This window comes from Dasypus novemcinctus, chromosome 8 (assembly GCF_030445035.2).
Source record: "Dasypus novemcinctus isolate mDasNov1 chromosome 8, mDasNov1.1.hap2, whole genome shotgun sequence".
NCBI lineage: Eukaryota > Metazoa > Chordata > Mammalia > Cingulata > Dasypodidae > Dasypus > Dasypus novemcinctus.
The window spans coordinates 127,217,405-127,242,186 of record NC_080680.1 but is presented as its reverse complement, the minus strand read 5'-3'; the positions used below and the strand labels follow the sequence as shown (position 1 = coordinate 127,242,186).

The 24,782-nt window shown below is 50.0% G+C and overlaps 1 protein-coding gene across 3 annotated transcripts in view; it reads right to left on the bottom strand.

Moving 5' to 3' along the window:
- Positions 1-24,782, bottom strand: part of CAMSAP1 (calmodulin regulated spectrin associated protein 1) — a 97,652-nt gene that overhangs the window by 49,125 nt on the left and 23,745 nt on the right. For all 3 annotated transcript variants that reach the window (XM_058302737.2, XM_058302738.2, XM_071217118.1), the window contains 2 exons: positions 6,584-6,846; positions 5,022-5,183 (listed from right to left, as the gene is read on the bottom strand). In XM_058302737.2, the coding sequence (XP_058158720.1) occupies positions 5,022-5,183; positions 6,584-6,846 (425 nt within the window). Of the gene's footprint in view, positions 1-5,021; positions 5,184-6,583; positions 6,847-24,782 lie in introns of those variants that run through there.

Here is a 24,782-nt window from a genome sequence, read left to right as displayed (position 1 = left end):
AAATTAAAAGCTTTTGTACATCAAAAGATAGTACCAAAAAAGTAAAAAGACAACCTACAAAATGAGAGAAAATACCTGCAAATCGCATTTCCATTAGGGATTTAATATCCAAAACATAGAGAAATCCTCGAACTCAACAACAGAGAGAAACAACGCAATTAAAAATAGTCCAAGAACTTGAACAGACATTTCTCCAAAGAGGAAATGCAAACGGGCACTACGCACGCAAAGGGGTGTTCAACATCGCTCTCCACTCGGGAAACGCAGACCAAAACCACAGCGAGAGGGACGCGGGCGTGTCAACCGACACGCACCCGCCCACCACGCGCGAGGTCCAGGGTCAAACCCCCTGGCCCCTGTGATGAGCCAATCCGTGCGCAGTGCTGATGCGCGCGAGGAGTGCCGGCCCACAAAGGAATGCCCCCACATACAGGTGCTCCCCGCACAAAGGAGTGGCCCCTGCGCAAGGAGAGCCACCCCACGCGAAACCGCAGCCCGCCAAGAAGTGGTGCCACACACACGGAGAGCTGACACAGCAAGATGACACAACAAAAAGAGACACAGATTCCCAGTGCCGCCTGACAAGAATACAAGCAGACACAGAAGAACACACAGTGAATGGACACAGAGAACAGACAAGGGGGGAGGGGGATGGGAGAGAAATTTGTTTAAAAACCACAATGAGATACTACTTCATACCCACTAGAATAACAATAAAAATAAAAAAACTGAAAATAACAAGTGTTGTTGAGGATGCAGAGAAACAGGAACCCTTGAACACTGTTGGTGGAATGTAAAATGGTGCATGTGCTATGGAAACAAGTTGGCAGTTCCTCAGAAAGTTAAACATAGAATTACCGTATGACCCTGCAATCCCACTCCTAAGCATAAACACAAAAGAACTGAAAGCAGCGTTTCAGCCAGATATCTGCTCACAAGTGTTATAGCATTGTTACTCATAAGACCCAAAAGGTGGAAACAACCCAAGGAAGGAAACAACCCAAGGGTCCATCAAACAATAGAGTAATAGCTGGCCATAAAAAAGAATGAAGCTCTGACACATGTGACAACATGGAGGAACCGTAAAGACATTCAGGCAGTTTGATATTATTTACGAATTCCAAAAATAGATATTGGATTATGTTCTTAAATTAGTCTTTTCCACTGGGTACATGAGATTGTATTAGATTCAGAGGTTTCACTCTTACTTGATTAAATTACGATTTAAGACTTAGCTTGGGCCAAGCCAAGAGGACACTGAGTCCCCATCCCTGGGTGGCAGGGCCTCACAGAGAAAACGACAAGGCAGATGAATTAGTTGGGAGTTTTGAGCTGAAGCCTGGGAAGTTAACACTTTGGAGAGAGCAGAGCAGCTGAGCCCTGAGAGAAACAAGCCCCAGGAGACAGATGTGACTTATCCCAGCCCACAGCTGATATTGGAAGAAGCTGGGACCATGGAGCCTTGAGAGGAAGAGGAAGGCTGAACATCAGCAGCCAGCTTGCTCCAAGACACGGCAACAGACTTTGGTGAGGGAAGTAACTTATGCTTTACGGCCTGGTAACTGTAAGCTCCTACCCCAAACAAATACCCTTTATAAAAGCCAACAGATTTCTGGTATTTTGCATCAGCACCTCTGTGGCTAATACAGACATCCTGTTGAGTAAAATAAGCAAGATACAGAAGGACAAATATTCTGTGATCTCACTGACATGACATAACTACTCCGTACAAGTTCGCAGAAACAGAAAGACTATCACAGGGCACCTGGAGCATAGAGGGCTCAGGCCTGGGGAGTTACTGCTTAACGGCACCAAGTTTCTATTTGGGGGATGGAAAAGTTCTGGTAATGGATGGTGATGACAGAAGCACAACATTGTGAATGTAATTAGCTATTGAAAGTAGTTAAAATGGGAAAATTTTAAGAAGTGGGGGGTATACACTACATGATTCCATTTCTATCCAAAAGCTAGAAGAGGCAAAACCAATCTACAGTGACAAAAGCAGATCAGCAGCTGCCAGGGCCAGGAGAGGGAGATGAGGAGTCAGAGGAGGTTTTCTTTACATCGTGGAGGTGAAAACCAGGACACGCACGTAAAGGACCTGAGGGATGCCCCTGGAGGACCCTCAGACCGTCTTCTACAAGCCAGCGAGTTCTGAAGCAAGACGCAGGCAGCAGGGCCTGGGAGCCGCTTGGGAGCTTACAGCAACACCCTTCACACGTGAGAAATTTGATCAGAGAGGGGAAAGAACATTCCTCATCCCAAAAAACCCAAAGACCATGAATAAGCAATAGTTGGTGCAATTGAAAAAATGCTCATTATACTTAATGCAAAAATCAGTTTATATTAAGTTGGTGCAAAAGGAATTGCGGTTTCAAATGATGAATTTTAAATCATAACTAGGCTCAAACACATCTTTATTAATCAAAATAGGAACCATTACAACCAACACATTTTTGCCAAAGAGGTATAAGTTTGCTTATTCTTGTAGCGTAAAAATCTGTGCTTCAGGATTCAACAAACTCTTGAAAATGCATCCTGCTCGTTGTGGAAGCATTTTCCCTGCAAAAAGTTGTTGAGATGCTTGAAGAAGGGGTAGTCAGTTGGCAAGAGGTCAGGTGAACATGGAGGATGAGGCAAAATTTCATAGCCCAATTCGTTCAACTTTTTGAAGCACTGGTTGTGCAATGTGCAGTAGGGTGTTGTCGTGGAGAAAAACTGGGCCCTTTCTGTTGACCAATGCCGGCTGCAGACATTGGTTTTCAGGGCTCATCGATGTGCTGAGCACACTTCTCAGATGTAATGGTTTCGCCAGGATTCAGAAAGCTGTCGTGGATCAGACCAGCAGCAGACCACCAGTGACCACGACCTTTTTTTCGTTCAAGTTTGCCTTTGGGAAGTACTTCGGAACTTCTTCTCAGTCCAACCACTGAGCTGGTCATCGCCAGTTGTCATATAAAATCCATTTTTGTCACACATCACAATCCAATTAAGAAATGATTCATTGTTGTTGCATAGACTAAGAGAAAGTGACACTTCAAAATGACAATTTTTTTATTTTCAGTCAGCTCATGAGGCACCCACTTATTGAGCTTTTTCATGTTTCCAGTTTGCTTCAAATGCCGAATGACTGTGGAATGGTCAATGCTGAGCTCTTCAGCAACTTCTCCTGTAGGTAAGGGATCAGCTGCGATGACTGCTCTCAACTGGTCGTTGTCAACTTCTCATGGCCAGGCACTACGCTCAACTTCCAGGCTCTCATCTCCTTTGGAAAACTTCTTGAACCACCACTGCACTGCACATTCCTGGGCAGTTCCTGCCCAAATGCGGTGCTGATATTGCAAGCTGTCTCTGCTGCTTTATGACCCATTTTGAACTCAAATAAGAAAATTGCTCAAATCGCTTTTTGTCTAACATCATTTCCACAGTCTAAAATAAATAAAAAATAAGCAGCAAGTAACAAATCATTAGCAAAAAAACATAAAGCAAGAAATGCACATTAAAACAATGTATGACATAACCACGTTTATTTAAGAACATGTGCCAATTACCAGACGGCAAATTTCAACAATGCAAACCCACAATTACTTTTGCACCAATCTATAATAGAATGCATGGTAAGACTGCAATTGTATTTTTAAAGTCCATATATTACATAGAAATGAATGAAAACTAAAAGAATTTATATCAAAATATTGACCATGTTTATAGATGGCAAGATTATGAGTAATTTATATTTTGTTCTTTTTGTTCATACATCATTTCTAACTTTTCTACAATACTCCTATCACTTCTTTTATAAAAAGGGAAAAATCAATAAAAAGTTGTTAAAGAAAAACAGAAGGTTAAAATCTGGATCTGAGCACAGGAATGCACCCTGGTCGTGGGAATGTGCCTAGAGCCCGGCTGCTCTCCTGTGGAAACGATGCCCAGTCCTCCCGCGGTGCTTCCACGAGCCCAGCGCCGCGGCCAGGGCCACCACAGAGGCGCTTCAGCGTGAGCACGGCCGGGGCTCCGCGCTGGGCGGAGGGGTGGGGGCTGAGCCCCGAAGCCGGTTCTACAGCCAGTCCTGCAAAGCGAGACGCCTCCGCCCCCTCACTGCTGAGTCACGGGATTTAAAGTGGTCTGCCCCCCCAGCCTGATTCCCCGAACCCGAATCTGAGTAGGAAACAAAGATCAGGGCCACTGTCTCAGAAAGAAACCACAACTCCCACTTTTCCCAATCCCGAGATAAATCAAGACGCACTTGTCCCAGTAATGAAAGTGGCATTTCAAGGGCAGCCCTCAAACACAAGACGTTTTGGCCTGGCTTTGCCACTCTCTTCGACTAATCCCACAGCCACTGCTTTCTATTTCATCTCCAAAATAGAGGTGAAACATTTTCCTTTACAAGGTTCTTATCCAAACTCTTACCTACTACCACAGCTTCACATGGGTTTCTCAATCTTCTATTTCTCCTATTATATTAATGTCCTTTGTTAACACTAGGTTTGCAAATAAGGAGGCTTAAGAACCAAAGGCTATGGTTAGGTAACTCTAAACAATTACATGCTACTAAAAATATACCTTCTCATAGACATTACATGAAAGACTACATCACCATAAGCTTCTACACGTAAAAGGAAAAACCAGTATTTAGGAAGCTACCATTTTTCTCTTAATAATCAAAATGCCTTCTACACAGGTGATTTTAGTTCTTTTAAGATAAAAATATATAATGTTATTAATTTAAACCGTAAACACATACTGCATTTTCAGATGTAAATTCCTTATACTCTTAACTCTTTTCTGTTGAGGATTGGCGCTAACACCGGTTTCATTTTCTTTAACAGTATCTATGTTTCTGGGGACATTACTCGTACATCACCCTGTGACATAGCCAGGGATGGCACAGAGGAGGAGGGGTGGGTGGTGGGCAGGAGCGCCTCGCCGCGCACGGCCCAGCGCGGCTCGGGGCGCTCGCGGCTACGCGCACAGCCCAGCGCGGCTCGGGGCGCTCGCGGCTACGCGTACAGCCTCACCTTGTTGATCCAGAAAACCATGGCGTCCTCCAGGTCGTAAGGAAGCTCCTTGGAGGCGCTGAAGGTCGAGAAGCGCTTGACGCTGGCCACCACCTTCTCGATGCTGATCATGCCCACAGTGTAGGCCATCATCAGGGCGTCGATCATCGCCATGTGGGGACTCTGGGGACGAGAGCACGCACGACCCCTCAAAGCAGCCCGCAGACCCTGCTCCCCGCAGAGAACACGTTTCTCTATGTTCACTGTCCTCGCCACGCCGGGAGCCGGGAAGGGCTCGCCGCCGCCTCTCCTCCTCGCTGCGCCAAGCCTGGCGCGTGGCTGAGCACCAGCCGGCACTCAGGGAACCAGACCAGCTCTTCTCACACGCCAGCCAGCCCTGCTCCAGGCGGTGACAGAGGAAATGGAGAGGCCCGGCTTCTGTACCTTCACAAGAACCCCGAGCTGTCCCAGGTGTAGGGGTGGCATTCACATCCCACAGCTGCGGGGAAAAGGTGCAAAGGGGAGGCTGGGAGACCTGCCCAAGGCTACACGACCAGAAGCCAGTTTCCTGGTTTCTAGGCCAGAGCTCTGCATACTAAAATTACATCCATGTTAACACCGTTGCTTCACAAAGCGAGAGTAATGTGCTCTTGGCCCACAATGCACTCTCCACTGTGTACGTCTGAGGGTGGAAACTGGCAGGACGCCGGATGCAAGCGAGTGGCTGAGCTGACAGGTTGGAGGCCCCAAAATGGTTCAGACTTCAAGTGGCATAGGAGAGCCACAGCCGTTTTCAGAAAAAGACTGCTCAGGGGGAAATTTTAGTTAATTTGGTACAAAAACATACATAAGAGGGGAGCAGGTGTAGCTCAATGGTTGAGCGCCTGCTTTGCATGTATGAGATCCTGGATTCAATTCCTGGTAGCTCCTAAAAAAAAATGTATAAGATATACATTAATCCATCCAATAGAATGGGCTCAACAATTACGCAGAGAGAACCCACACCTGTAAAAAGTCCGCCTCCCCAGGCTTTTTTCCCTTGCCAACACTGGAGCCCGCGACTGAACCGAGGCCCCGGGACCTCGTGCGTGGGAAGCCGGCACTCAACCCAAGCCACATCGGCGGCCCCGAGTGGGTTTTTCTCATTCGTTTGCTTGTTGTTCTTTGGTTCTATTTTCTGTTTTTAGGAGGCCTGGGAACCAAATCCAGGGCCTCCCGAGTGGAAGCAGGCGCTCAGCTGCGAGCCACATCCACTCCCCTCCAGGGCTTCTGCCAAGCCTCTGTGGAACCCCAGCCCTCGTGCAGCAGCCCCAGTAAGAGCAGGAGCTGAGTAAGCCACTCCCCTCCCCATTCTCCAGAAGCGTCACTCGCACTTGAAGAACACCGGGAAGGCAGCAGCTCACACGTGACCTTACAGCCTCATCTGACCTGCCTTCTCTTGTTTGGGAACAAAACATAGATGTGCTCTTGTGACGACCAGCCCGGGCACTCAGCTACAAGGAGTACCAGCGCACAGCCCCGGCAGCCACGCCCAAGCCAGCCCGCTCCGGCCTGCGTGCCCTCCGCGGGACCCCGAGGCTCACCATTTTGATGGGGGCGCGGCTGAGGTCAGGCTCCGTCACGGGCGTGTCGTCGCTCTCCATCACGTAAATCCCCTTCCGAGACAGCGCCTGGATGACCGACTGGTGGCCCTGCAGCGCGGCCGCCTGGTCCCCTTTCAGGATGAGGCTGCAGACCCGGCAGTAGAGCTCACTGGACAGCAGGAGCCTGAGCACGGGGGGCTTGATGTGCTCCTGCTCGTACTGGTCCACGTAGAAGGGGTCCCTGAGGTCCTCGGGGATATTGTCTGAAAGAGGAAGAGGACGTGAGCACCGGGGACGCAGCGGGCAGCCACGTCGGGACACAGGGCCGCGCAGGAGCGCCCTCCAGCGAGAACACAGACCGGGGGGGGTAAGGATAACGACTAGGGGAGCACCCACCTCCCCCGTGGAAAGGCAGATCCGACCCCTGGTGCCTCCTAAAAACAACAAGCAAACAAGCAAAAAAAGTGCTGGTGTGGCTCAGTGGTTGAGCACCGGCTTCCCACCAGAGGTCCCAGGTTCAAAAAAATAAAATAAAATAAAACGACAACTGACAAGGACAGTAAAAAGACCCTGGCTTCTCAGCAAGCTCAGCGTCTTCCCCAACGGCAATGGCAGATCTTAGTGGCTGAGAGCAACCAGTGCAAACGCACACCCTGGCCCTGACGCACTCTCCCCGGTTTCATCATTCCCAGCACGAGTGGAGAAAGCACGGAGGGCGCCCAGGGCCCTGTCCCAGGCAGAAGGGGGGGCCGGCACCGCCTCCTGGGGAGGGGGCCCAAGTGTGTCTGGCTCCCGATGTCAAACCCAAGGGCAGCAGGGCAGGAAGCGTCACGGGAGGGGGACAGCCTGCCCCGCAGCGAGGACGGGGACCGGGACAGGGACGGGAGGGGGATGGGACGGGGACCAGGACAGGGACCAGGACAGGGACAAGGAGCTGGCAGCTGCCCTGATGGCCTGTCTCTGCTCCAGGCTGTGTCACGCTGTAGTCTCCAGAGTTCTGGCCCCTGAGGACTACTCTCCCTAGTCCCAAATGAGAAAATGAAGACACAGAGAAGTTAAGTAATTGGCCCAAGGTCACACAGGCAGAAGCAACCTTGCAGCCACTGTTCAGTCTTCCAGTCACACACACACACTGTACAGGGGTCGGCTGAGCAAGGGGAGTTGGCTGGCTCCCGGTATCAGAGGCTAAGCGCTCGCGTCCCCTCGGGCCCCTTCTGGCTGGCTGTGATCTCCGGGCTCCTCCCTCTTCTGCTGCTGCGGAGATGCCCATGCAGGACCTCCTCCCTTCTGCTCTGCGGCCTCCCGCTTCCGGCTGCCCCGAGGCTCCTCTGCTGTGGCCTTTTTTTTTTTTTTAAGATTTACTTATTTATTTTCCCCCTTCCCCTCCTCCCCCCTGCTGTTTTTGTTGTCTATGTTGTCTTCTCATTCTCTCTCCTCGAGGATTCACCGGGATTCGATCCTGGAGATCTCTGATGGAGAGAGAGGCTCCTTGTCAGCTGCGCCACTGCAGTTCCTTCTGCTCTCTGCTGCGCTTCGCCTTGACTCTCCCTTGTCTCTCTTCTGATGCATCGTCATCTTGCTGCGTGACTCACTTGTACAGGGCACTGGCTCGCCGCACGGGCATGCTTCATCCTCTTCCTTTTTGCCAGGAGGCCCCAGGGATCAAAACCAGGTGCTCCCGTGTGGTAGGCGGAGCGCTATCACTTGAGCCACGCCCGCTTCCCTGTGGCCACCTTTAAGGCCTCCAGTAACCACGGGCAGAGCCACTGAGTGCCCAGCCGCACCCTCCCGGAAGCCGCCCAGGCCCAAGGCCCTGCCCGCAGAAAGGCAGGCCGCTCCAAGCCACCGCCCACTGCGCACAGCCCGCAGAGCCCCGCAGCCACGCCCAGGCCACATCTCGGCTCCTCCAACGGCCTGGCACCTCCCCAGCCAGCTCTCACGCGCACGTGCAGGATGGCAGTGGCTTCCCACACAGCGCAGGGTGGGGACACTCAGCTCAGCAGTAAACTGACACCTTTCCCTGAGGACTTGCCCCGCCTTCCCAACGCCAACCGCTGCGCCAGCCTCTGCCGGGGACATGCCGAGGGCAGCACCCACTGGTGCTTTCAGGAACCAAGAGTCCACAGGCCACCGTTTCCAGGAACGACAGTGGACGAGGCCGCGCCGAGGCCCCGCAGGGCAGCAAGCGTGAAGGCCGGGAGGCGGAAGGGCCCAAGTCCCCTTCCCACCCCGAGTGCAGGGCCTCCTGTGCCCGGCAGGGAGCCGCCCGCAGCCCTGCCCGCAGCCCAGCACCCCGCACCTCCCACGGCCTCCTTCCCTCGCAGCCCCTATCTTCCGGCCCAGTCACTGAAGTACAGGCTGAGGACCCTGTCCTTTCCCACGCTCCTAAGGGCCTCGCCCTTGGTCCAGAACTGGCAGAGCCACTGCCGTCCACAGAACCCGCGCTTCTAAAACTGCACACGTCAGCGCGAGCACAGCGGCAGCCCAGGGGCACACGGGTGTTGGTTACAGCTCTGGAGGCTGGAGTGGTCTGTCCACGGCTGTGAGCGCACAACCAGACTCAAACCTGCTCTCTCCACCACCTTCTGAAGCCACCTGGAGCTGGCCTGATGTAAAACCGAGCAGGAGGAGTTCCTCGTCCTTCGCCAGCCAAGGAGCGCTGCCCACGCTGGAGCACGAGGGAGTGGGGGGAAGCGGGAGTGGCTCAACTGATAGGAGCGTCCACCTACCACATGGGAGGCCCAGGGTTCAAACCCAGGGCCGCTGGCCCATGTGGTGAACTGGCCCATGCGCAGTGCTGATGCGCGCAAGGAGTGCCGTGCCATGCAGGGGTGTCCCCCGTGTAGGGGAGCCCCACTCACAAGGAGTGCGCCCCGTAAGGAGAGCCGCCCAGCACGAAAAAGTACAGCCTGCCCAGGAGTAGCGCTGCACACACGGAGCGCTGACACAGCAAGATGACGCCACAACAAAAGAGAAACACAGATTCCTGGTGCCACTGACAAGAACGCAAGCGGACATAGAAGAATACACAGTGAATGGACGCAGAGCAGACAACTGGGGAGGGGGGCAGAAGAGAAAGGAATGAAAAATAAATAAATCTTAAAAAAAAAAAAAAAGATGGAGTGAGACAGATGGGGAGCAGGCGCTGGGGACCAGGAGGTGTGGGAAGGAGTCCCGAGCCGACACCCGTCCCCACAGGCCCCCCGGCTGCCAGGAGCACACAGGGGCCGCTTGCCCTCGCCCGCCTCTCTGGGCAGCAGCAGCCCAGGGGCCGGGCTCCCAAGGGACCCCGGAACCCCCCCCCCCGCTGCTCCCTGTACCCCGCCCGCCTCCTCGCCCTGGAGGCCCTCCTCAGGTTCCCAGGCACTGGACTCAGAGGACCACCCCTGTGCCGTGGCCCGCGCTGCGCACTCCGGCCCCGGCCGCCCCAGGCGCCAGGCGTCTGTGAGGACCTCACGCTCGGCAGCGTCTCACTGGCTCCTTGCCCCACCTGCGGCTGGCCACACCGGCAGTCACCCTGCACACCGGCCTTTCTCCCCGACCCACAGGCGTCCGCCGGGAACTTCCGGGCTCCCAGGCTCGCATCCCACAGCCCCCCCTCGGCCTTCACCCAGCCCAAGGCCCCAGCACGTGGGCAAACTCTGGATTCAGGAGAGAACGAGGACCCGAGGGGCCAAGGCTCTGGGAGGCGCGGGTGGGCGCAGGCCAGCGGGGGTCTCTTTAGGAGCAGGACCCCCGGAAGGCAGAGTCCGCGGACACAGGTGCACAGAGGCACGTGGCAGCTGCAAGGACGGAGCGAGTGACCAGGGCCTCGAGCTGACGCCCCTCTGACAATCTGCCAGGTAGAAACACATCCACGGGTGCCCACTTAGGAGATTTCACAAGTAACCAGGACAAATAGTTTAGGTTCGGGATAACAGGAGCCGAGTTAGCTGAGGTGAGAGCTCTGGACTCACGGAGCCTCCTCAGTCCCAGCTCGGGGCCTGGCCGCGGGGCCCACGCCAGGGGCCGGCTCGCCCCCTCCACGGCGCTCGGGGCACAGCACCTGCCTGAGCCGCAGAGCGAGTCAGCAGCTGGCTTCGGAGAGGCAAGGCCGTCCCTGCGAGGCGCGCAGGTCTAAAGTGTCTGAGCAGGAACTCCAAAGAACACAGAACTCAGCCAACGCTCGCGACTACTTCCAGGGGCCGACTTCATGTCTTTTACCAACCGTTAATAAGACGGCGTGAGAATGACTCATGCTTCCAGGGTTTTTCTGAGCACCGACTGTGGGCCAGGAAATGCACGAACTGCTGGGCACTAAGAGGACTGGAGGTCGACCGGCCTCCCGCATGGCGGGGTCTGGCAGGAGCTGTGTGGTCAGAGGGGACGCCGGCCCGCCCCGTGGAGGGGGAAGGGGCAGGTCGGGGGTCGGCCACAGCTGCCTCAGAAGGCAGCAGCCAGACTCTCAGCCGCCAACGGAGAGGACAGCAGCGTAGAACAGACGGAGGGGCGAGCGCGAAAATGACCCCCGGAGAAAGATTTAGGAAGCCGCGAGAAGCTCCGCGCCACACAGGAGGAACGAACCCGGCCCTCGTTCGCTCCTCCAGTGGCTCGCACCCGCAAGAGGTGCTGCACCCCAAAGGGTTGAGGCTGTGGGGGACGGCGGCCCAGTGGCCCTGAGGGCCGGCAGCGAGGGGTGGGACCCGCCTGGAGGGTCCCGAGAAACACGGCAGGGCCCCTCCACCCGCCTGGAGAGCCAGCCCTCAGCCCGGGGATCACATCGGCCCCCAAGGGGGGTGCGGGGGTCAGACCCAGGAGGGCAGCACGGAAGGGACGAGGAGGTGGACGGGCGGCAAGGAGGCTGCAGCACCAGGGCCAGGACGGACCAGGCCGAGGGGGCCGCAGAAGGCCAGGTGTCTGCTCTGCCAGGTAGGTGCGTGACGGCCTTTCACCCAGCCACACGAAGGGGGAGGGGGGGGAGGGGGAGGGGGACGCCGGGCGAGGGGAGGTGGCTCTGCGGTGCTCCGGGAAACCAGCAGGAGGTGAACGGACGCAGGGCTCCAGAAAGGCCGGGCCCGAGAGGGAGCTGCCCAGGGCAGCTGCTGCGGTCGAGAGCTGGTCAAGGATGAAAACCTCCTGGACGCCAAGCGCTGGGCCAGCCTCAGGGAGAGGGCGGGGGTGGCGGAGGAGGGCGGGGTGCCAGAAGGCCCCACCAGGAACAAAGCTGGAGAGACAAGGCGCCCTCAGATTTAGCACCTAGGAGGCAGCTGGCGGCCTTGAGAAGAGTCTGAGAAACAGAGAAAAGATGCAGGCAGCAAGGGGGTAAGAGAAGCCGGGCCTCCCAGGGAGGGGCCTGGGGTGGAGGGACGGGCTTGTCGGGTCTGAGGTTGGGGACGCAAGGGGAGGCTCAAACGTGGACGGGGAGAAAACCCGCTGGGATGGGAGGGAGGGGCGGGCCGTCTCCCAGGCACAGGAAGCAAGGCAGCAGGGCGGGCAGACGCAGGGCGCCGTGGGCAGCCGGGCGGGCAGCACGGCGGTCTCTGCCTGCTGTGCGTCTTCTGTGGAGCGGAGGGCGGCAGCTGCCGGGTGGGTGGGGGACCCTGAGCAGAGGGCCGAGGAACCAAACGAGCCGGCCGGGCCAGAGGCCCATGAGCCTGGAGACTGAGTGGGACCCCCGCAGCGGCGGCTCAAGGGTGGCACGAGGGTGAGGGCTGAGTGGCACAGGGCAGGCTGGCAGGGAACGTGGCCGAGAGCCGCCCCCAGAAAGAGAAGAAAGAGTTGCCCACCTGGAACTCTTCCCAGGGGCAAGGGGAAGCCCAGGCCACCACCGAAGAGGCTCCTCGCTGGGCCCCTGAGCGCGGCCGGCGGGGTGGTACGGCGGACAAGCAGCACAGCCCCCTGGGGCCTCCCTGATGGAGGAAAGGGCCCTGCAGCGTGCCCAAAGCCCGTCGCTCTTTTCTTGTTTCTTATAAAACCTTCTCCTTGCCTGCCCTACGGCGCGGCCTTAGATTCTTGTATACGAGAACCCGGAGCCCTCCACTAGGGCGGCAGGATCAGCAGTTAAAATGGCTCCAAGCCAGACAGAAGGAAATGAAAAGGGGGAGCTGATGGGACGACACGGCAACGCCAGAATGCTGGGCCTCCTGAGGCAGCGTGACGTCCCCGCCAGAGGGCACGACCAAGGGCCACCGGAGCCAGCCCGCCACGGCGGGGCCCAGGAGCGCCTTCTCCTGCCTCCCCGCACCGCAGGCCTCGCACCTGGAAATTAAAGAAAGTAAAAGTGCCCGTCTCACAGAGCCGCTGTGAGAATTAAACCCACCACCGCTTGTGCGTGCTTAGAGCAGATCCTGAAACCGAGGAAGCTTGCACGCATGCGCCCACACGCGCGTGCGCCCACACTTGAGCTGTTACTTTTTTTTTTTTAATTTCTCTCCCCTTCCCAACCAACCCCCAGCTGTCAGCTCTCTGTGTCCATTCGCTGTGTGTTCTTCTGTGACCACTTCTATCCTCATCAGCGGCACCCGGAATCAGTCTCTCTTTTTGCTGCATCATCTTGCTGTGTCAGCTCTCCGTGTGTGCAGCACCGTTCCTGGGCGGGCTGCACTTTCTTTCGCGCTAGGCAGCTCTCCTTACGGGGCGCACTCCTTGCGCGTGGGGCTCCCCTACGCAGGGACACCCCTGCGTGGCGCGGCACTCCTTGTGCGCATCAGCACTGCGCATGGGCCAGCCCCACACGGGTCAAGGAGGCCCGGGGTTTGAACCGTGGACCTCCCATGTGGTAGGCGGGCGCCCTAACCATTGGGCCAAGTCCGCTTCCCTGTTACTCTTCTTGTTGATGCTATTGTTACAAGGCTACAAGACCATGTCCAGGGCAGCTCTCCTCACCACCAATCACACCCGCGCCCCATCGCGGCCTTGTGCCCACGGGGCGAGGGTGGTGGTGTCGGCAGGAGCCTCCGCTGCTTCCAGGCAGGCGGCACACAGCCAAGATGCCTGCAGGCAGGCCAGCCCTCTATGTGTTGCCACTGACTTGAAGCCTTATCATTAATTTATTTACATTAAAGTCTTATCATTGAAACAGCCCAGCAACCCAAGGAGAGTGGGCTCTGAGCGGCCAGTCCCTCCGCCTGCCACCCACCTGGGGCACCGTGGAGCTGCCAACAAGCTCGAGACGCCCAGGCCCACCCAGAGCCTCTCAACCACAGCCTCCCGTGGGCGCCAGGTGGCGGGCTTGTTACTGCTAAAAGAGAATCACTGCCACCAGTCCAAAGGCGGGGTGCCGCTGCCGCTGGAAAGCACTCCCACGAGTCCTCAAGTAACGGAATGAGACATCGGGAACCAGGCAGCACAGCACGGCCCGGCCCTGTCCTGGAGACGCAACGCAGGCCTCCCCAGGGCAGGGCCGTTTGGCCTTGTCCACCGACACCGGCGCAGGGGAGTTAGTGGCCCCGTGGAGGCACGTGTCCGACAGCAAAGGTGGCTAAAGCTCAGCCTTGCAGCCGGAGGACAGGAAGTGACCTCCAGGCACCAGCATGGGGGAGGCGCAGAGAAGAGCAAGCAGGAGAAAGACAGGTCGCGTCCTTCTAACACCTGACACCCTGAGAATGGCACCGCGGGCAGGCCGCCGCCTGCGCCACGCACCGGGCCCTGCCTGGCATACGCAGGCAGACAAGAACAGCGTCCCAGAGGCTGCAGACTGAACCAAGGTGGCACTGCAGGCCCAGGAGGCTGATTAGGGCCTGCACTCGCTGAACCTAGCTGGGTTGACTACCTGCTTCCAGGCAGGCTGCACACAGCCAAGATGCCTGCAGGCAGGCCAGCCCTCTATGTGTTGCCACTGACTTGAAGCCTTATCATTAATTTATTTACATTAAAGTCTTATCATTGAAACAGGCGACTCAACCCAAGGAGAGCCGGCTCTGAGCTGCAGCAGGCCTCCCCTACACCTCCCCTACACCTGCAGGGACGGGGGAGGGGGGGGGCGGTTTGAAGTCTGCTTCCCGACCCTGGCCTTTTAATTCATACAATGTCCCTCCCCATATTCAGCTTAATATCACATTATAGGTACTCCACCTTTTTACTGTTATAACTCTACACACTTACATGAGTTCAATATCCATTCTCCAGGAGGTGTACTTGGCTCAACTGATAGAGCACCTGCCTACCACATGGGAGGTTCATGGTTCAAACCCAGGACCTCCTGGCCCGTGCAGTGAGCTGGCCCACGCACAGTGCTGATGAGCGCAAGGAGTGCCGTGCTACACTGGGATGTTCCCCGCATAGGGGAGCCCCATGCACAAGGAGTGCACCCAGTAAGGAGAGCCCCCCCATGCGAGAAAAGCGCAGCCAGCCCAGGAGTGGCGCTGGCACACACAAAGAGCTGGCACAGCAAGATAACACAACAAAAAGAGACACAGAATCCCAGTGCCGCTGACAAGAATACAAGCCGACACAGAAGAACACACAGTGAATGGACACGGAGAACAGACAACTGGGGTGGGCAAGGGGGAAGGGGAGAGAAATAAATAAAAAGAAATCTTAAAAAAAAAAATCCATTCTCCTAGATCTCACATGGTTCTTCTGCTAACATTCACTATCAATACTACTATTACATTTTTCTTTTCTTACCCCTTTTGCTTTCTCTGGCCCTAATATTTTCCTTCAAGGGAACTTAGCCAACAACAAGAAAACAGAATAAGAAGAACAAAGTGACAAAGAGAAGACTTAACATGCACACAAAAACAATTAATTAAACCCCGAGATGAAGAAGCTAATCAACTGAATAAACCCAACAAAATAAAATGATGATCACACAGCAACAAAAAACTACAGACCATACCAAGAATCAGGAAAACATGGCCCAATCCAATGAAGAACCTAAAAAGAGGAGTGGAACATCAAAAAACTAATTAAAGCACTCAAAACATGTACCATGGACCTATTTAATGAAGTGAAGGAAGAGATGAAGCATATTAAGAAAACACTTGGAGAACATACAGAAGAAATTGTAATTGATACACAAAAAGATAACAGATATGGTAGGGATCAACAGCACAATTCAAAAAATCAAAAATACGCTTTCAGCAAACAACAGCAGATTTGAAGAGGCAGAGGAAAGAATTAGTGATGTGGAAGACAGTACATCTGAAATCAAACAGATAGTAGAATTGATCAATAAAAAGATAGAAAAATCCAGCAGGGACTTAGGGACCTGAATCACAATGCAAAATGGGCAAACATGTGCATTATAGGCATCCAAGAAGGAGAAGAGAAGGGAAAGGGGACAGAAGGGGTGTTGGAGGAAATAATGATTGAAAACTTCCCAAACCTATTGAGGGAGATGCATGTACATGTCCAGGAAGCACAACACACGCCAAACACCATAAATCCCAACAGGCCCACCCCAAGACATATACTTGTCAAATTATCCAATGCACAAGACAAAAAGAAAATACTAAAAGCAGCAAGAGAAAAGAGAACCATCACATACAAGGGAAGCTCCATAAGATTAAGTGCTGATTTCTCATCTGAAACCCTGGAGGCAAGAAGGCAGTGGTATGACATAGTCAAGCTACTAAAAAAAAGAATTTCTAACCAAGAATATTCTACCCAGCAAAGTTAGCATTCAAAAATGATGGAGAGTTCAAAATATTCACAGGTAAACAGAAACTAAGAGACTATGCCAACAAGAAACCTGCCCTTCATGAAATATAAAAGGGAGTTCAGAAGGAGGAAAGAAAAAAAAACAGGAGAGAGAGTTGGAGGAGAGTGTAAGAACAACTAAAACTACAAAAAGAGGGGGAAAAAATCAAACAACATATAACAAGGACAAATTCAAAGAAAATATGGGTAATATAAGTAATTCCTTGGAAGTAATAACACTAAATGTCAATGGATTAAACTCACCTGTTAAGAGACACAGATTGGAAGACTGGATAGGGAAATATAACCCATCTATATGCTGCCTACAAGAAAAACATCTTAGACCCAGGGATTCAAGGAGATTGAAAATGAAGGCTGGAAAACAATCTTACAGGCAAACAATAAACAAAAAATGGCAGAAGATATATTAATATCGGACAATAGAGACTTTTATTTTTAAGATGTATTTTATTTATTTATTTCTCTCCCCTTCCCCCCCACCCATCCTGGTTGTCTGTTCTCTGTGTCTATTTGCTGTGTCTTCTTTGTCCACTTCTGTTGTTGTCAGCGGCACGGGAATCTGTGTTTCTTTTTGTTGCATCATCTTGTTGTGTCAGCTCTCCGTGTGTGTGGCACCATTCCTGGGCAGGCTGCACTTTCTTTCGCGCTGGGTGGCTCTCCTTACAGGGCGCACTCCTTGAGCGTGGGGCTCCCCTATGTGGGGGACACCCCTGCGTGGCACGGCACTCCTTGCGCGCATCAGCACTGCGCTTGGGCCAGCTTCACACGGGTCAAGGAGGCCCGGGGTTGGAACCGCAGACCTCCCATGTGGTAGATGGACACCCTAACCACTGGGCCAAGTCCGCCGCCCAATAGACTTTAAATGCAAAACTATTGAGAGAAACAAAGATGGACACTACATATTAGTGAAAGGGATAATCTTTCAAGAAGAAAGAATAATCATAAACATTTATGCCAAAACAAGGATGCCTCCTAATATGTGAGGCAAACACTGGAGAAATGAAGGGAAGGAATAGAAGCCTCTACAATTACAGTGAGGGACTTTAACACACCACTATCACCATTTGACAGAACATCTCAAAAGAGAATCAATAAAGAAACAAAGGGAAGCGGACTTGGCCCAATGGATAGGGCGTCCGTCTACCACATGGGAGGTCCACGATTCAAACCCCGGGCCTCCTTGACCCGAGTGGAGCTGGCACATGTGCAGTGCTGATGTGGGCAAGGAGTGCCGTGTCACACAGGGGTGCCCCGCGCAGGGGAGCCCCACGTGCAAGGAGTGAACCCTGTAAGGAAAGCCACCCAGCGCGAAAAAAGTGCAGCCTGCCCAGGAATGGCGCCGCACACACGGAGAAGTGACACAACAAGATGACGCAACAAAAAGAAACAGAGATTCCTGTGCCACTAACAACAACAAAAGCGGACAAAGAAGATGCAGCAAATAGACACAGAGAACAGACAACCGGGGTGGGGGGGAGGGGAGAGAAATAAATAAATAAATCTTAAAAAAAAAAAAAGACTTTGAACAATATATTAGATGATCTGAACCTAACAGACATATATAGAACATGATACCCAAATACAGCAGGATACACTTTCTTCTCAAGTGCACATGGATCATTCCCCAAGATAGACCACATGCTAGTCCACAGAGAAAGTCTCAATGAATTCAGAAAGATTGAAATCATACAAAATGACTTCTCTGACCACAGTGGAATGAAGCTAGAAATCTTCAAGGGCCAGAGACCCAGATTTGGCACCAAGATATGGAAATTAAAACAACACACTCAGAAAAACAGTGGGTTAAGGAAGAAATCTCAACAGAAATCAATAACTACCTTAAAACTAATGAAAATGATAACACAACATATCAAAACTTACGGGATGCAGCAAAAGCTGTACTGAGAGGGAAATTCACAGCCATAAATCCATACATTAAAAAAGAACTAAAATTGAAGAACTGCACAACTGGAGGATTTAGTAAAAAAAAAACAACAAACTAACCCCAAAGAAAGAAAAAAGAAAGAACAAAGGTCAGAGCAGAACTAAATGAAATAGAAAATAAGAAAGCACTCAAAAAAATAAACAAAACGAAGAGCTGGCTCTTTGAGAAGATCAATAAAATTGACAAACCCTTAGCTAGACTAATAAAGAAAAAAAGAGAGAAGATGCAAATACACAAAATAAGAAATGAGAAAGGGGATATCACTGCTGACCCCACTGAAATAAAGACTATCATAAGCAGATACTCTGAAAAACTATATTCCAGAAAGAAAGGCAATTTAGCAGAAATGGACAAATTCCTAGAAACACATAAGCAGCCTACACAGCTACACACAGAAGAAGAAATCGATGATCTCAACAATCAGTCACAAGTAAACAGAGAGAAGCAGTCATTAAAAACCTCCCAACGGGGAAGCAGACTTGGCCCAATGGATAGGACGTCCATCTACCACATGGGAGGTCCACAGTTCAAACCCTCGGCCTCCTTGACCCATGTGGAGCTGGCCCACACGCAGTGCTGATGCACGCAAGGAGTGCGGTGCCATGCAGGGATGTCCCCCATGTAGGGGAGCCCCACGCTCAAGGAGTGTGCCCCATAAGGAGAGCCGCCCAGTACGAAAGAAGTTCAGCCTGCCCAGGAGTGGTGCCGCACACACAGAGAGCTGACGCAGCAACGATGATGCAACAACAAAGAGACACAGATTCCTGTGCCACTGATAACAACAGAAGCGAACAAAAAGAAGACACAGCAAATGGACACAGAGAACAGACAACTGGGATGGGGAAGGGAGGAGAGGAAGGGGAGAGAAATAAATAAAAATTTAAAAAATAAAAATAAAATATACCATTCCTTAAAAGAACTCCCAACTAAGAAGAGCCCAGGGCCAGATGGCTTCACAGGTGAATTCTACAAAACATTCCAGAAAGAACACACACCAATCTTGCTTAAACTCTTCCAAAAAGTCAAAATAGAAGGAACATTGCCTAACTTATTTTATTATGCCAACATTACCCTAATACCAAAGCAAACAAGATATCACAAGAAAGGAAAATAACAGACCAATCTCTCTATTGAACCCAGAAGCAAAAATCCTCAGCAAAATGCTTGCTAATCATATTCAACAATACATTAAACTAATTATATACCATGACCAATGGATTTCATTACCGGTATGCAAGGATGGTTCAACATAAGAAAATAAATTAATGTAATACACCATATAAACAGACTGAAGGAAAAAAATCACATGATCATATCTATAGATACAGAAAAATCATTTAACAAAATACAGCACCCTTTATTGATAAAAACACTGCAAAAAAATATGAATAGAAGGAAACTTTCTGAACATGATAAAGGGTATATATGAAAAACCCACAGCTAACATCATTTACAATGATGAAATCCTAAAATCTTTCCCTCTAAGATCAGGAACAAGACAAGGATGTCCACTAATGCCCCTTCTATTTAACATTGTCTAAGAAGTACTTGCTCGAGCACTGAGGCAAGAACCAGATATAAAAGAGATCTAAATAGGAAAGAAGAAGTCAAAACTTCAGTATTTGCAGATGACATGATCCTATACATAGAAAGCCCTGAGAAGTCTACAACAAAGCTTCTAAAACTTATAAATTAGTTCAGTAAAGCCATAGGTTATAAGATCAATGCCCAAAAATCAGTAGCATTTCTGTACACTGATGATGACCAATCTGAGGAGGAAATCAAGAAACAAATACCATTTACAATAGTAAGTTAAAAAAATCAAATCCCTAGGAATAAGTTTAACTAAAGATATAAAAGATTTACACAACACTGTTCAAGGAAATCAAAGAAGACCTAAATACATGGAAGAATATTCCCTGCTCATGGATAGGAAGACTAAATATTATTAAGATGTCTATCCTACCAAAACCAATCTACAGATTCAAAGCAATCCCAATAAAAATCAACACAGCATTTTTTAATGAACTAGGAAAAACTAACTATGAAATTTATTTGGAAGGAAAGAGGCCTCAAATAGCCAAAGACATATTGAAAAGGAAAAATGAAATTGGAGGAATCACACTACCTGACATCAAAACATACTACAAAGCTACAGTAGTGAAAACAGCATGGTATTGCACAAGAATAGACACACTAACCAATGGAACTGAATTGAGAATTCTGATACATATCCTCATATATACAGCCATATGGTATTTGACAAGGCCACCAAACCCTCTCAACTGGGAGAGAATGGCCTCTTCAACCAATGGTGCCTAGAGAATTGGATATCCGTATGCAAAAGAAGGAAAGAGGATTACCATCTCACACCTTATACAAAAATCAACACAAGAAGGATCAAAGACCTAAAAGTAAGAGCCAAGACCATAAAGACCTTGGAAAACAATGTAGGGAAGCATCTACAGGACTCTGTAATAGGAAATGGCTTCATGAACTTTACACCCAAAGCACGAGCAGCAAAAGAACAAATAGATAAATGGGATTTCCTCAAAATTAAAGCCTTTTGCACCTCAAAGGAGCTTGTCAAGAAAGTGAAAAGAGAGCCTACCTAATGGAAGAAAATATTTGGTAACCACATATGTGATAAGAGACTTATATCCTGCATATATAAATAACTCCTATATCTCGAAAATAAAAAGACAAACAACCCATTTTAAAAATGGGCAAAAGATTTGAACAGATGCTTCTCCAAAGAAGAAATACAAATGACTAAAAAGCACATGAAAAAATGCTCAAGATCACTAGCTATTAGGGAAACGCAAATCAAAACTACAATGAGATATATCTTACTCCCATAAGATTGGTAGCTATCAAAAAAACAGAAGACTACAAATGCTGGAGAGGATGTGGAGGAACAGCAACACTCATCCTCTGCTGGTGGGAATGCAGAAGGATCCAGCCATTCTGGAGGACAAAAGTTAGCTATAGTTTTGCCATATGACCCAGCAATTCCACTGCTGGGCATATACCCAGAAGACCTGAAAATAAGGACACAAACCGATACATGCACACCAATGTTCATAGCACCATTATTCACTATCGCCAAAAGCTGGAATCATTCCAAATGCCATCAACAGATGAATGGATAAGTGAAATGTGGTGTATACATACACTGGAATACTACTCAGCTATAAGAAGGAATACAGTACAAACACACGTGATAACATGGATGCCTTGAAGACCTTATGCCTTATGTTGAGTGAAGCAAGCCAGGCAGTAAAGGACAAATACTACATGACCTCTCTGACATGAAACAAGCAAACCAAGCTGTCTCAGAGAACTAGAGACTAGAAGATAGGCTTAAAGGAATTTGGGGAGGTAGAGAAAGGTTGTGAGCTGATGCCTACAAGGGTGAAATCTCTGATAACCTGGAGGTAAGTGTTTGTACAGGGAAGGGATAAGATGGGGGCATAGGGATACCTTTGGGTGGGGCTTTGAGGGCTTGACAGGGGATTGGGTTGGGAGGATGGGTCAGATGGCCCAAGGAATTAGGGGGAGGGCTGGGGGAACAGCTGAATATGGGAAACTATAAGGTATGTGGTTAAAACTATAATGTTGAGAAAACTCTTTAGAAAATATAATAAGGAAGGATTACATGTTTAAGGTGCTTAAGGGGGGCAGCTGGTATGGGGCAGGCTTCTAGGGAGTATGTGAGTGCTCATTGTCATAGTGTGCTATATCATTGGGTAGAGACCCATACAATGAGTGTGAAGGTGTACCCACATCCTGGGGAGACCTGATGTTCTCAAACAGAGGGAACTCTCTCTCAAGAAAGTCAGGGGCTCCCAATCAGTTAGGGCAGTCTAGTATGTCAAGCCCTCAGCCTTGTTGCAAGTGTCTGCAAATCTGGTCCCTCAAGTAGTGAAGACTGATTGTCACTGTGGGCCCTGACGGGAGGGGGAGAGAGGTATAGAACAGATGGAAGCAGGGCAACTGGAGAGCAATGGAAGTGCTACACAGATGATGCAATGATGGATATAGGACATGTTAAATTACACGAAAAGTGTATAAAAATCTATAAGCTAAAATGTAAACCATAATGTAAAACATAAGGAAACTAAAAATTTTAAAGTGTGTACAGTCTAAAATATAAACCATAATGTAAACCAAAATGGAACCATGTTTAATAGTTATGTTTCAAAATCTATACACATACACCAGCTGCAGCAAATATAAAATGAACATGTAAAAAGATCATTGCTGGGTAAAGGGGAAAAGTGTTTGATGTTGGATATATGGGAGTCGCCTATATTATATATGTGAATTAACTGTGATCTAAAACTTTTTTGAGGTGGGAAGAGTGGGGTAAGGGGGGTGGGGGGTATATGGGGACCTCATTTTCTGAATGTAATTTAAATAATTAATTTTTTAAAATGTTTAATAAAACTTTTTTGAAGACAAAATTAAAAATTAGAAAAAAAAAGAAAGGAAATAGACACTGAGGAAGAAATGAAAGAAAGTGTCTTGCCACTGTATGTACAGGGCAACACTTACTACAGTGATGAAAAGCAAAACATTAAAAACAAAGTTTTATAATATTTTCCATTTTATTAATACACCAATTTATTTTTATTTTATTTTAGTATTTCTAAATTAGTATGTATTCTTTTTCGAAACTTTAACCCATCACTATATATCAATTTCCTATTAATAGAATTTGGCAATATATTAGGCTTCATTGTTGAAGAAGTTTTGGACCAGAGAGAGGTTCAACTATGGCAGGGGAGGAACACTGGTGTGGGGTGTTATTGATGGGGGACACGTGGGTGGGAGGGAGTTCTCCAGGGCGTGTATGTAGGGGACATAAAAATGATCCAATATATGTTGGCTATTTTCATAGTACTTACACTTATAAACGTCAACTGAGGGAGTGCTGAGTTCCTACCCAGGGGAGCTCTGTCACATTCCCCAGTGGAACAGCAATAATCCCCCAAGTGAAACAGCAAAAACCAGCAAGGAAGGATGATCCAATAATGAGCCCTTGATACTGATGCCTATGCTTATGAGCCTGTGTGCCTAAAATATGCACTAGGCCTCGAGCTGCAGGGTGCCTAAGAGTTATACCTCCTGAGAGCCTCCATGTTGCTCAATTGTGGTCACTCTCTAAGCCAAACTCAGCATGTAAATGCATTACCTTCCCCCCAGCGTGGGACATGACTCCCGGGAATGAGCATCCCTGGTGCCGAGGGATTACTACCAATCACTAGCTGGTGATGCAACTAGAAAGAGACCTTGAATAAAAGGGTCAACTCAGACCAGCAGAATATCTCAGTCTACATGTAGTATCATGTTAAAAACTGCTTTTTGACCTTGAATAAAAGGGGGAAATGGCAAAGACAAATGAGTTGATATTGCTAAGAGTCTTCAAAAAAAGAGTCAGGAGGTCATCAGAGGGGTCGCGCTTACGCACACCTCAGAAGGACCCCAGGAAAAGGCAAAGTAGATACAACCCTAGGTACTGGTTCTACTGAAGGTTATGGAGACCCACGGGGTATATGGTCATGGCAGATAGATTTGGAGTTCTGTGCCATGTCAGAGGGCCATACTTTGGAATTTGGGCTCCTGAGTGTGATGGAGCTGGACTCAGATGTGACCTTTCTACACATGCCTCTTCTGTCACTTTTACTGAACCTGTGGTTGGCGCTGGGGATGGTGTATACTCAAGGGACTTGAATCTCTGGACTGCCCATGTGCCAGCTGGGCCCTGAGCCTCAGCAGACTTGCAACTCCTACTCTCTGGTTCTTTGGACTCACCCAGGTCAGCTAACAGGGAGGTGAAGATAGTCAACTACCACACCAGGAAATCAAGAGTACCTATAACTGCAAGCAGAAGAATTGCATCCATTAGCCTTGTGGAACTAAGCTCCCTCTTGATCTAGAAGTAGAGTGGACATCACCATTCCAGGGTCCACAGAATGGAAGAATAAACTATGGATTGGAATGGAGTTACTGATATTCTACTATAAAACTACTGTGACTAGTAATAGAAGAAATTGTAGCACTGTGGTGCAGAAAGTGGCCACAATAGTTGCTGAGGGCAGGGAGAGGGAAGAAGAGATGTGATGTGGGGGACTTTGAGTTGTCCTAAATGATATTGTAGGGTCAGATGCTGGACTTTATATATCCTGCTGTAACCCACTGACTGTACTGGGGGTAAGTGTGAAGTACAGGATAAACTATTATCCATGTGGTACAGCAGTGTTCCAAAATGAGTTCGCCAAGTGTGATGAGTGTGCCACAATGATGGAGGAGGTTGTTAGTGTGGGAAGAGTGGGGTGGGGAGGTGGGGGGTATATGGGAACCTCTTACGGCTTTTTTGTTAGTTTGTTTTTTATAAAGATTTATTTTTTATTTATTTCTCTCCCCTTCCTGGCCCCACCCAGTTGTCTGCTCTGTGTCCATTAGCTGTGTTTTCTTCTGTGACTGCTTCTATCCTTATCAGCAGCACCCAGAATCTCTGTTTCTTTTTGTTGCGTCATCTTGTTGTGTCAGCTCTCCGTGTGTGCGGCGCCATTCTTGGGCTGGCTGCACTTTCTTTCGCGCTGGGTG